The 11908-nt window shown below is 44.5% G+C and overlaps 1 protein-coding gene across 2 annotated transcripts in view; it reads right to left on the bottom strand.

Annotated features, from left to right (window-relative positions):
- The window catches only part of SALL3 (spalt like transcription factor 3), a 25583-nt gene extending 14603 nt beyond the window's left edge, over nt 1–10980 (bottom strand). The window contains exon 1 of one of the 2 annotated variants that reach the window (XM_030041959.2): nt 10686–10980. In XM_030041959.2, coding sequence (XP_029897819.1) covers nt 10686–10764 — 79 coding nt within the window. In that variant the 5' untranslated portion in view covers nt 10765–10980. The remainder of the gene's footprint in view (nt 1–10685) is intronic. The other variant, XM_030041958.2, reaches the window with a different exon arrangement.
- Nucleotides 10981–11908: the final 928 nt, after the last annotated feature.

Raw genomic sequence — 11908 nt, 5'->3', positions numbered from 1 at the left:
CGCTCACACTGACTGGGGACCTACAGCTCTGTTTTGTATTCCTCCTTCCCTCAACTCCCAAGCCTTAAAAATAGTGAGAATACTTTTCAAATGACCAATCCAAGTACAGTCATCTCATTATCCGTCTTGAAATATCCCAGGACTGCTTCTGAAAAATATTTTAGAGAATAATGCTAAAGAGTCATTAGGGTTTTTCTCCCCCCAGCCAACTTCCAAGTAGACATACAAAGAACCTCACCACAGTACTTTCCATTTAGGATAAACTATTTTGGCACTTCTGAAGAAATCAGACAAATTAAATCTCTCTCAAAGCTTCACTTTCTTGGACTGGTAAGCAAGCAGGTGACACAGATAGCACCGAAGTAAACGCTGCTTTGCCATAGATGACGGTACATCCCCCGCACAGCACGCTGAGGCTCCTAAGATGCTTCGCAGAATGACAGACTATGGGCTCAATCCCACATCTCCTGCTCCAATGAGTTCCCTTTACTCACGTTAGAAACACCACTGAAATTAATGGGATTGAAAGAGTACGAACTAGTCATGCAAACAGCAGTCTTTGTGGTCTTGCCCCAAACAAGCACTCCAGAGGGGGGAAAAGCAAGACTGAAAATAATGACTGATAAATATTTTTTAATATATATATATGTCTGTTGGAGAAAGGGACATTGCCCCAGCACTTCTCAAATGAGGGTTTTAACATCCCTTTCAGTAGTACTTATTAATATGAAAGCACTAAGGTACTGTATTTATTGTTGCTTTTGCAGTGTAAGTCCTCACCGACTTCAACAGGGAATACAGCTTAAAAGCATATGCCCCCACATGAAAGGGCATTTTTGTTGTTTGTTAAAACTCGGTCACTTTATGAACGACAGAACGCAATACCAAAATTTTATCATTACTCCTGATGATTAAAAATTTCAGATGTTAAAATATTAAGCTAAAAATTAATTTTTGTTTTCAGTTACAGCATGTACCTATTACAGGAAAACAGCATTTTTCCATGTTTCCTTATGTTTTATAGCTTGCTTTCATTTTCTGATACACTACAAGGTGATTAAATCCATTAAGTACTGAAGAATTTAATCTTTTTGATTTTTCCTGAAGAGGAACAATCCAATCATTTTAATCGTTACAGTGAGGATGTGGTGCAGTAAAAATTTTCAAGGACTTTGGGGGAATTAATCGAGCAATTGCTTAATCTTATAGACATGGGTTGAATTTTGCAGTTCTTAGTTACACAAAAGGTGTTGAATGGGAGTTTTGTCAAGCAGTCAGGATCTCAGCCACTAATAACCTCTCAGTTATTTTCTTTTTCTCATTAGCAGTCCAACAGCTAACAGACTAATCTGAAGCTGCTACGGGATGCAAGATGAATTACAGCCCATAAAGCTCACCCTCTGAAAACAGGTGAAAAATCGCAGGCAGCATCTCTCAAACGGTACCCGGGGCGAGCTCCTAAGCAGGTACCGACCAGCGGAGAGAGCGGAGCGCTCTCCCTTTGCATCACTGGGGTTTGGCCCTAAAATTAGAAACTCCAACGAAGGTCTTTTGAGAAAGTCACTTTGGGATGGGGACACCTGAGGCCGCTGAGGTGCCCTGCTGACTCAGCGAAAGGGGGGTACGAGGGGTTGACGGCGGGAGGTTGGCACAACCCTTGCTGCGCGCACCCACCGAACGCCGGAGCAACGCGTGGCCGCGGGGAGGATGGCGTTGGCCTGCTTTTTCGCCGTCCGAGAGGAAAGGAGAGGGCTGAAGGGGGGCCCTGGCTGCTCCAGCCGCCGTCAGGAAATGCGTGGAGTTGAGAAAAAAAATCGCCACAGCTTCTGACGGCACGCACGCACGCAGGATTTGTAAACCTGGCTTTACCGGTTCTGAATTTTTATCGCAGGCGTATGTCTTTCCGCTCCGTGTGAGAGGAAAGCCTCTTGCGTGATGTGCAAGGGAAAATATAACGAATGGACGCTTCAAAAATGCTGCCACCTACTTTTGTGGAGCAGAGGGAAATTAAACATCACATTCTAGTCAGGCTAATTCTGAAAACGTATGCTTTTTAATAAATGCCCCCTTTCTTAGGGCTAGCTGCTCCCAGTCTGGAAAAAGCCCCAGTCGACCCCACTGTGTTTCGTCTTTGCTCCAGAATCTTTTCATTTTGTCTCAACTTAAATCACTTCTGGTTCTGTACATGTAAATGACCTGAAAAGCACCTTTTCAATTATATTAAATAAGGACTATTAAAACCAAATGTTCCCTGACAATTCAGTATTTTGTTACCCTGTGTCATAGAATCCTCAAATTATGTATGCTTCATGAGACACTTGGATAAAACCAGAGAAGAGAATCAACATTTGCTAGGCTTTCATCTATTTCAAATTGCTGATACCTTCCTGAAGCATTCAAACAAAAGTGTCTTGTGAAGGAATCCAACAAAGGTGTGAGTAAAGTATTTTCTGAAGCTTCTTTTTAGACCGTAGGCAATAATACAAATGAAAGCACAGAAAAATGTTGTATGAATTACTATTATTTCTACATTCAGAGCTGCATAATCGAGACAGTATTTTCTATACGTAGGAATTTCTTTCAGGAAGAAAAAAACCCACTGATCTTTCACTGAGCAGCAGTGTATGAACTGTGAAGAAGTTTCAGAAAAAACTGAGTTTGTTAACATCAGCTGAAGATAAAATGTCTGCTAACTATGAAGACAGATGTATAAAATGCTCTCACGTGCAAATCCAATAATCATTTCAAAGTGCAGCTCACAGCATTTTTGTATATTTAAACAAGCAGTATTATAAATAAAACTCTGAGCATAGTGCACAGATACAGGACAATTATTTACTACTCCTATCATCAGGATACACAGACTTCTTTTTCCCCAAGCACTATTTCGATAGAGTAAGAAAATATGTGGAAAAAAAAACCCCAGAAATTTGTTTTCAAAATTATATTCATTTGGAAACAGTAGCCTTGTAACAACGTATTGATCCTTGAGAAGAACAGTATTACTTTTTCCTTAGCTTTGTCATCTCTTACAATTGACGGAGCTTTTAAAGAAAGTTTTCTTAAATTGTTAGAACACGTTTATTTTCTTGCAAATTAATTCTTTTTAACTCTTTATGATAGCTTTGAATCCCATAAAGAAAGATGAATTATCACATACTGAGCCCAAGCTGTGAAACAGGAGGAGACAAATAGAGACCCCTACTGTGTTTAACAATGTAGAAGAAATTCCAGACTCAATAGAAAAATTTTCTGTCCTTTTTCTCAGACCACAAAAGCTGTTAGTATGCATTTGAACAGTGGAGGGCACTCTTGCTATGCAAAACCCGGTACTGACCTGGCACACTCGGTTTGATCTATTCAGTAGCCTAAATCTCAGAATTTGTTAAGTAACAGCCACCTGTGGCACAGGCACTAACTGTATTCTGTTTAAAACATTTGCAGCTTCTAATCTGTGCAGTGAAGCACTTCGTTATCTCAAACACTGGCACCTTTCTACATGCATGCAGATGTGGAACAGATGCAAGCTTCACAAATTGTTTGGAATATTTGCGCAAGATATCATATTAAATAAGGCCTGCGTTATGTTTTGCAAAATCATATAAACAGTTATTCGGTTGGCTGTTATGGCATGTACACAATAATTTTGGGTCGTGTAGAATCTATGTACAAATATGCCGATGTTTGTAGGAACTAAGTTTATTTGGAACGCATCAAGTTTTATTAGGAATCCTAAAAAAAAAAATCGAGGTCAATACTTCTCACACAGCTGATACAAAAAAGACATTGAAAAAACAAAACAAAACAAAAGAACTAGGAGAAAGAAGCAGAACTCTAGATTCTCCATAGCTTTCCTATTTTGAAAAGTATATAATTAACTACATCTTAAACTATTAACTACCTCTTAAACTACGTAACTCAACACCCTGCAGAAGGAAGCCGGCCACTCTCTGAACAACCACAGAAACGCTGGCAAATTTGTGTTTGGAGGCTCACAATAACAGAAGCCAATGTGAGGACACAATCCTGCGTCTCCTTAAGCATCTCGAAACTGAACTTACAAGTACTGGACTCAATGGCACAACTCCTTTGAGTAAAATTACTCACATGCAGGAGTGCTTGAAAGAGCAAACCCCGAGTGATTCAATGCCAGTTGGGCAGCTCGGTCATTTTGCTCATTTACCATGCCGTATACTGCAGTATCGCACGGGACAGCGAAGCACGTCAAGATCTAAACGAATCCGTTAGCTTTCATCATTTCCAGCTTTGGGGACATTGCTACATCAACAAAATCATAAAATAAAATTACCAAATGGCACTGGCAGAAGCGGTCTCCTGCAACGCTGAAGAGCGAGTCGGTTTTGATTAACGGCAACAAAAATACCGCGGCACCTGCAGGGTTAATTAAGCAGCTCAAGACGCTGGGCTTCACAAAAGGAAACCTTTTTCCTCCTTTAAGAACTGTAAACACTTGTGCTGAACTAGATGGGCATTTGATAAGCTGTACGGCGCGTAGCAAACTCCGAGGGATCTCTAGTTAACACTCAAATTCAGTGTTAACACTTCACAGAACAGTGGTAAGCCGTGCTGCCAAGGTCAACTGCACAGATGTACTAATTGTATTATGAGCTTGACATCTAGTGGCCACCCCTGGCAGGGCAAAGCAGGCAAAGGTTAAATCAGCAAGCCTTGTCAAAGCACTTCTAACTACCCACCCTCAGGGAGAGGCCCGGGGAAGCTTGCTGGCACTCCGCGATCTCCCACCTTCTCCCCGGCCGAGCTCCGGCCAGCGGCACCCACCCGGGGCAGCACCCACCCACCCACCCACCCGGGGCAGCACCCACCTCCCCACCCTGGCCGGCGGCTCCTGCAAGAGGTCAACAGCCTTCCCCGATAAGTCGGTGCGCCTAAGTTTGGAAATGTTTCGGGGTTGCTTTTTCAACCGGTGCTAGGGTCCGGATTTAGTGGGGGGAATGGGCGTAGAGTTTCGGGAGGGCTCACTTTGCCTACCCCAACTACAGCACGGAAACAGTGAAGACCCCGCTCTTCAGTCCACTATCCTTTTCACTTTTCAACTTAGAAGAAACACGGCTTTAAAATGTGTTTCATTACGGTTTTCTATCGCCCTTTTAAACAATTTGTTTTCTGGCTTTCCCAATTTTGAAGGGGTTTTCCTTGGTAAGAAGAAATGTACTCTATGTCCAACAGCACCATAACTGAACCAGCTCCTAAAAGTGTATTTTGGCCTAAATTCCCCCCTCCCCCCTTTTTTAATTTTTAATTAATGGAAAACCTTCACTACATTTAGTGGGGAAATTTTAAGAGGGTAAAGGAAACAGGATTTTGGCCCTTTACATTGAAATGTACAATTCAATCAAAATTTACTGCTGAAACTAGATTTACTCATGCTTCCTCTGGAAAAAAATATAGCAAATTACCCTCATTTTATAAAGGCAGTATTACGAAAGAAATTATTTTTACATGCTTTATTCTGGAAAATGTGTCAGTACTTAACTATTTTAATGTCATGCCAGACCTGGTTTATTATCAGCAAAAGTGATTGACTCATGTCCTGACTGATGGATAGTCAACAGATATGCTTCTCCTGGCTTGGTGGTCAACAAATCAAATGAAGGAAAGATATCCATAAAATTTTCCCAGGACTCAAACTATTTTTCAAAATGGCACTAATACTCATTATTAATTTGTTTATCTTCAGTCTTTTTTTAAAATGCCACCCATTTTTTGAATTGTAGCTTTTCCTCTTTCTTAGGCAAGGAGAAGTAATTTTCAACAGCTAAATGTATGCATATTAATAGCTCAATTACACAGAATTTCAACCAACACCTTTCAAAATTTCCTCCCTCCCACTCTGAAAAAAGAGCCTTAATGTCTACCTCAGGAGATGGTAAGACTTCCTCAAGATCAGCACCACCAGATAAAATCTGACCCAGTTTTGTCTACTTTCATTGTTGTACATACATCAGCAAATTGGCGGATCGTTGTAGTTTCCTTATTATTCCAAATATTTTCCTACTGCTAACACAGTTCAAACCAGAGTATTTTAAAAATTAGACAAATACAGATGTGACACAGTTTGAATGTTAAGCCTCTACCGCAATAGCAAAACTATTTATATAAAGTTTCAATTGCCATTTCTTATCAAAGGGACAATTTGGAGCAATACTTATTTGGCCTTTATTTTTCAAAACAAAAAGCCTTCTCCTACAGTTGCCTCAGAACAAACATTTGCAAAAATCACCGAAGTTTTATGTTTACTGACAGCTGCCTGTGACTTCTCAAGTTTTGAAGGCAATAGCGTCTAACCGATGTGGAATAACCTCGATTTTGTACATAGGAATGTCCCTCCAAAATGTGGTTTTACCCTCTGTGTATGCAGATGGAGCGAACCCACTCACACGAAGCTGGCTGCTCCACAGCGAACTGTGTCGTTGCTGTAGCGGAGCATGTGTGTCTGTGTACATACTCCAGGAGAATACCGAGTGCAGCCACAAACTGCTGGAAACTGCACAGCCCAATCCCACTTTCCCAGGATGGAAAAGATCCATTAGTTTAGACTGTGTTCTATGTATTGAAGAGTGGGGGGCGGGGGGAAAACAGGTCCAATATTTTAAAAAGGGATTGCAAAAGGCACATTAGAAAACTGTCATTACACAGTTCACTACAAGGTATCCCTTCCACCTCAGACTAAACAATGATAGATCTTTGCCAGAAACTTCGCGTGAAAAAGTCCAAAGCATCATTTGTCATCGCCCTTCCCAGAACCTCACTTGCACACTCTAAGAATCACTTTTCAGCATTACAAAACCCCCCTTTTATTATCCCTACTTTAAAAATACAAATGCTGTATCCGTGGTTTAATATAAAAATTAATCGGGGTTGAAGCATGTGCATGGTATCTGTAATTCTGATTCGTTTGTAATCTGTTGAATTAGGCAAGTGTATTAGAAATGTAATTCCAGCTATTACAATGCTTTACATTTTACTGAGAAACTGGGATGATTGTATTCTACAGGCAGTCACTTGAGTCCTGCTGCTGCTGTTTTTAAATTATTTCCATCATATCTTCTAATTTAGTAACCTCAAAGTGGTTCTTTTTTTAATAGGTATCTTTTGTTCACTCTTCTACAGTGCAATTATTCAAGTAATATATCATCACCAGCTGTTTGTTAACACTTGCTTTCAAAATTATTAAAAAATATATTTTTAGCATTTCACTTTTGACAAATAATTTCAAACGCTTTTGAGTGTAAATCTGTAGTTGATGACATTGTTAATTATCTTCAGATTTCCAACAGTTTCTCATCATCATGACACTGCCCTGTTTGAATGCAGTTGTGTTATGCTGTAGCCCACGCTGGCTATAAAATTATTTGTTCTGACCCTAAAACTTTGGTGGTAACGATAGCACAAAAGTTAGGGTGAGACCAGGCAACTTAAAATCCGGCCTAATGTTTATCTTCCATTCTGCTCCCCAAACTGCCAGGCTTCTCTCTGCTACTGTGAATGTCCCTTCACTCCAAGGATTACGTTTACGGGACATTCATTTTTAAATGCTTCACTTAATAAAATCTATTTAGAGGCGATATTAAACACTATTTCATTAAATAAATAATAAGCTTCATTTGCTTAATCTTGTGTTAACAACAGCTTCCACCTTTGAAGATCAACAGCCAAATTAGTGAAAAGGCTACATGCATCAAATAATACTGCTTAAACAGTTTGCTTTCTAAAAACGACAAATATTCTTGCACTGTGCAAACTATTTTTGGCCTGTTGCAAAATATGCCCAGGAACTGTAGCAATATCTTGATTACAGCTGTGAACAGAAACGAAGAACAGTGACTTGACAAGAAGTGTTTTAATTCACGAGATTTGGAGCGCTCATTATATCTGGCCTATAAAATTGCTTTCCGTATAGCAATCGTTAGGCTTCCTAATATAACGTGTAAATTATTTACATTACACTAACGTGCACTAGATAGCCCTCTACTCCTGTATCCTGCCTCCACCTTGTTCCCATTTCTCAAATGAAAGTGCAAAACCAACAGCACTACTTTAGCTTGTTAATTGTTAACTATGAAGGGTTTCACTCTATTAATTAAAATATGTTTTAATAAAAGGAAACACAGCACATTTTGATAACAGCCTTCTAAGGCTGAAAAGTATTTACATTGTTGCATTTTAGGGCTGCTGTGAAAGCCGATTTTGTGCTATTCAGGGACCACAATAATAACGCTTTAAAATTCCTCACTGGGATGCAATGTAGTCCTTTTGATGGAAAGACTGTCTTTCTCATTCGGCAGAAATAAATCCATTCATTTGATCATGTAGTCATTGAGGGCAATACAAAACAAACCAAGTGTGAGAAATTCTATGTGATGAAGTAAACAAAACAAAACCCCCCAAAAAAGGGGGAAAAAAAAAAACATTTCCATGACAAAAAGATTCTTTGTCCTTAATCTACCCACCATATGCAAGCGTTTCTTTTTAGCATATCTCTTGTTCTAATCTCGGGTGACATGGCTACATAGATAAGATTCACAAAACAAAACAAAAACCTAGTTTAACAATTTTTTTCAATTTATTAACTCGCCAGGAGTGTCATAATGAAGTAGTGGGGTTTTATTTTTCTGTATCGAAATGGATTCGGAGCACGCAAAAGTTTATAACGCTAGTGATAAATTCTTAGACCTAGAACCCACCCCAACAGAGACTGGGCTCAACAAATCTTGTTTACCTAATAAAATACTAATTCCCGTCTGCCTGCCTGCATCAATTTCTTTACCCGACCACCGTTTCCTAAGGAAAAAAACCGAATTTTGAAAATGCACTGCTTTGCTCCTCCGCTGTGACAGAAGGAAGCGTTTCTCTGTGTGTCTGCTATTGTCGACAGCCAAGGGGGCTTTCCTGGAGCGGTGGCATTACCCCCTTAGCAGCCCTGGACGGTGTGGGACTCACTCCCTGGCTCCCCAAATACCCTGGGAAGGAGCAGGAGGCTTAACGATTTGCCAGTCTGACAGATGTTTTAACCTGATGAAGTGGAATCACGCTGCCTTAAGCTTCAGGGCTGTAAAGTTCAGCTACAATAGTCAAAATCCTCCTCGGGCTTCAACTTTGCTGCCTCTCTCTCCCCACAGATGCAACTTAGAAGTCATTATAGTTTTGAAGCAGGAGAATGACTTTTTTTCTTTTCCAAGGGAGGGAGAGGGGGGATAAGCACCCGAGCAAGGGGCCTACACAGAAAGCAGAAAACATCGGGGCTCCCACTTGGTTACGCGAGAAACTAAGAAAGCAGTGGGCTCTATGCAAAGAGGAAAAGAAAAACTTTCAAGTGGAAGCTCTCAACTTAGCCCAGGAAAAGTGAGCATGGGCTGTGGCATGCCTTCGCACGCTGCAATGCCAAGGACTACTAAGGAAATTAAACCAAACCAAAACAAAAAGAAGGAAGACAAAAACCCCGCAGCCCTCTTCTCGACAAAAAATTACAGCGAAGTGGAAATAAGGAGCCATCACAGCCCAAATCTTTCCACCTTTGGACACTTGTTCGCTAGCAGCCTGGGCAGCCCAGATGCATAAAAGCAAAGTGTGCCTGTGCCTGCGTGTGGGGAGGGAGCGAAGAATGGCGGATGGGCGAGAAAATAACCCTTCCCCACTGCCTGCAGCCGGCGAGACAGGGGCTGGTGGCGGTGGTGGCACTCCGTGTCACCTACCACTGATAATAATTACACTCGCAGCAAAGCCAGGAGGCCAAGGGGGGAAGGCAGGGCAAGGGGGGGGGGGGGGGGAGGCAAAAAGCTGCTGCTCAACCTTCTCGAAAATAATGAAACCAACTCCGCTGCCCCCACGCAACCGAGCGGCCCTGCCCGCTCCTACCGGGGTCCCCAAACCACCGTCCCCCCGCTCCCCCCCCGACGGCTGCCGGGGCAAACGGGGACGGACAGACGGACCGACGGGGGGGGGGGGGGGGCGGCCGGGGCAGCCCCAAACCCAAGCGGGCTGCGCAGAAACGAGCCTCTCCGTTGGGGGGGGGGTTGTCGGGGGGGGGGAAGCCCCTGGCAGCGGCCGCGATGGGGCTGCCCCGGGTTGCCCGGTAGCCCCCGGCCTGTGGGGAGACACCCCCCCCCCCCCCCCCGGAGCCGGCAGCCCCAGGCAGGGCACCCCGGCCCCCCCCCCTCCGCAACTTTCCTGCCGGCGGTGCGAGGGGAACACGGAATATGGCTCCTGCCCGCTCCGACTCTCTGCCCGGGGGGGGGGGGGGGGGAGGAAAAAAGGGGTACCCCAAAAAATAGAGGGAGAGGAGGAGGAGGAGGAGGAGGCAGGCGCGGTGCCGGGGTGCCCGCTCATGCGGCTGCCCGAGCCCCGGTGAACGCGGAGGGAGGGCCGAGCCCCGCCGGCGAGCCCGGCCGCGATAAAAGCGCTCGGGAGGCCGGGAGGGAGCTGCTGGGAGGGCTGGTTAGTCAGGGGGTGGGCTGCAGAAACTTGGCTAAACTGCTAACTTCTCAGTTCCGCTGCCTCTTCCCCCAGCTGCTCTAATTCCCATTCTCCCGCTGCAGAGTAATTGCGCTCCCATGTTCACCATCACCATAAATCCACCTATCTCCATCCGAAACGCGCTCACAAAAGGAGAGAGAGAAGGAGAAAGAGGCGCCGGGAGCCCTTACCGTGCTCAGAAACTACCTCCGCTTGCAGCTCTTCGTCCGATTTGAGATGCTGGGGTTTCGCTTGCTTTCGACGAGACATGCTGCTAACTGAGCCGTCTTGACTCTGCTTTTTGCAGAGGCATCAGCGACGTGGAGGTGGAAAGGGGGGAGGAATTGGGAACGAGGGAATGGGGGGCTGGAAAGAACTGTTCGCAAATAAAAGTCGAGTTGCAAAACAAACCAAACAAACAACAACAGAAAAGGCAACCAACCCAACAACACGGGAGGAAAAAAAAAAAAAGGGGGAAAAAAAAAAAAAAAAAAAGCAAAGCTAAGCAGCCAACCAAACTGGGAGTGAGTGGGTGAGCGGGTGAGTGGGTGAGCGAGTGGGGGATTAGCCGGGCGGGGTGTGCGCGGTGCGGCGGGGTGTGCGCGGCGGGCTGGGGCGGCTGCGCGGAGCGCGCATGGGGCTCTGTAATTATGATTGTGAATAATGCATGGCGATTAATGGTGCTGGGGGCGAGCGCGGATTGGCGCGGCTCCAGCGGACTCAGGCTGCATATGTAAATGAAGGACGGGGCTCCGCAATTAGCCGCTTCGCTCCGCCAAATGATGCGTCTCCCCGGCACCGGCAGCGCCGCCTGCGAGAGGCACCGACCGCGGCGGCGGCGGCGGCAGCAACGGCGGCGGCAGCGAAACACACACGCACCACGCAGGAGGGCTCTGTTTTGCACACACTTTACACAACATATGTGCAAGGTTCACTTGTTGGGGGAGGTCACGATCTTCGCTTTGCTGTCGCTCTTTCTTCCTCCCCCCCCCCCCCCCCCACTCCCCGGCTCTCAGTTTCTTTTGCTCGGCTTGCTTCTGCTCTCTTTTCTGGCTTTTTTTTTTTTTTTTTTTCCCCTCCTCCTTTCTTTCTTCACATCACTCTGCGTCCTCTTCTCTCTTGGTCTCTCTTTCCCCAGAAGTTGATCTGCAGGGCATCTGATTTCTGTGTGCCCGTGAGGAATTTCTTCCCAGGAGGAAAAGAAACTTTTGTGGATGCGTTTTCTTTTTCCCTTTCTTTTTCGGGGTGCGTGTGCGTTGCGCCGCTCTTCTTTCCCCTTGATCTTCACATGCTTGTCTTTAGCTCTTCCTCCATCCTGTCTCCTTTTCCCTCGCTCTTTCTCTGGCTCCCCTTCCCGGCGGACTTTTGTTCTCTCCTCTCTGGGAAGCGCACGCACGCACACGCAGAAGACCTT

The sequence above is a fragment of the Aquila chrysaetos genome, chromosome 18, assembly GCF_900496995.4.
Source record: "Aquila chrysaetos chrysaetos chromosome 18, bAquChr1.4, whole genome shotgun sequence".
NCBI classification, from domain to species: Eukaryota; Metazoa; Chordata; class Aves; order Accipitriformes; family Accipitridae; genus Aquila; species Aquila chrysaetos.
The sequence above is the reverse complement of the archived record's forward strand: the minus strand, read 5'-3'. Positions and strand labels throughout refer to the sequence as shown.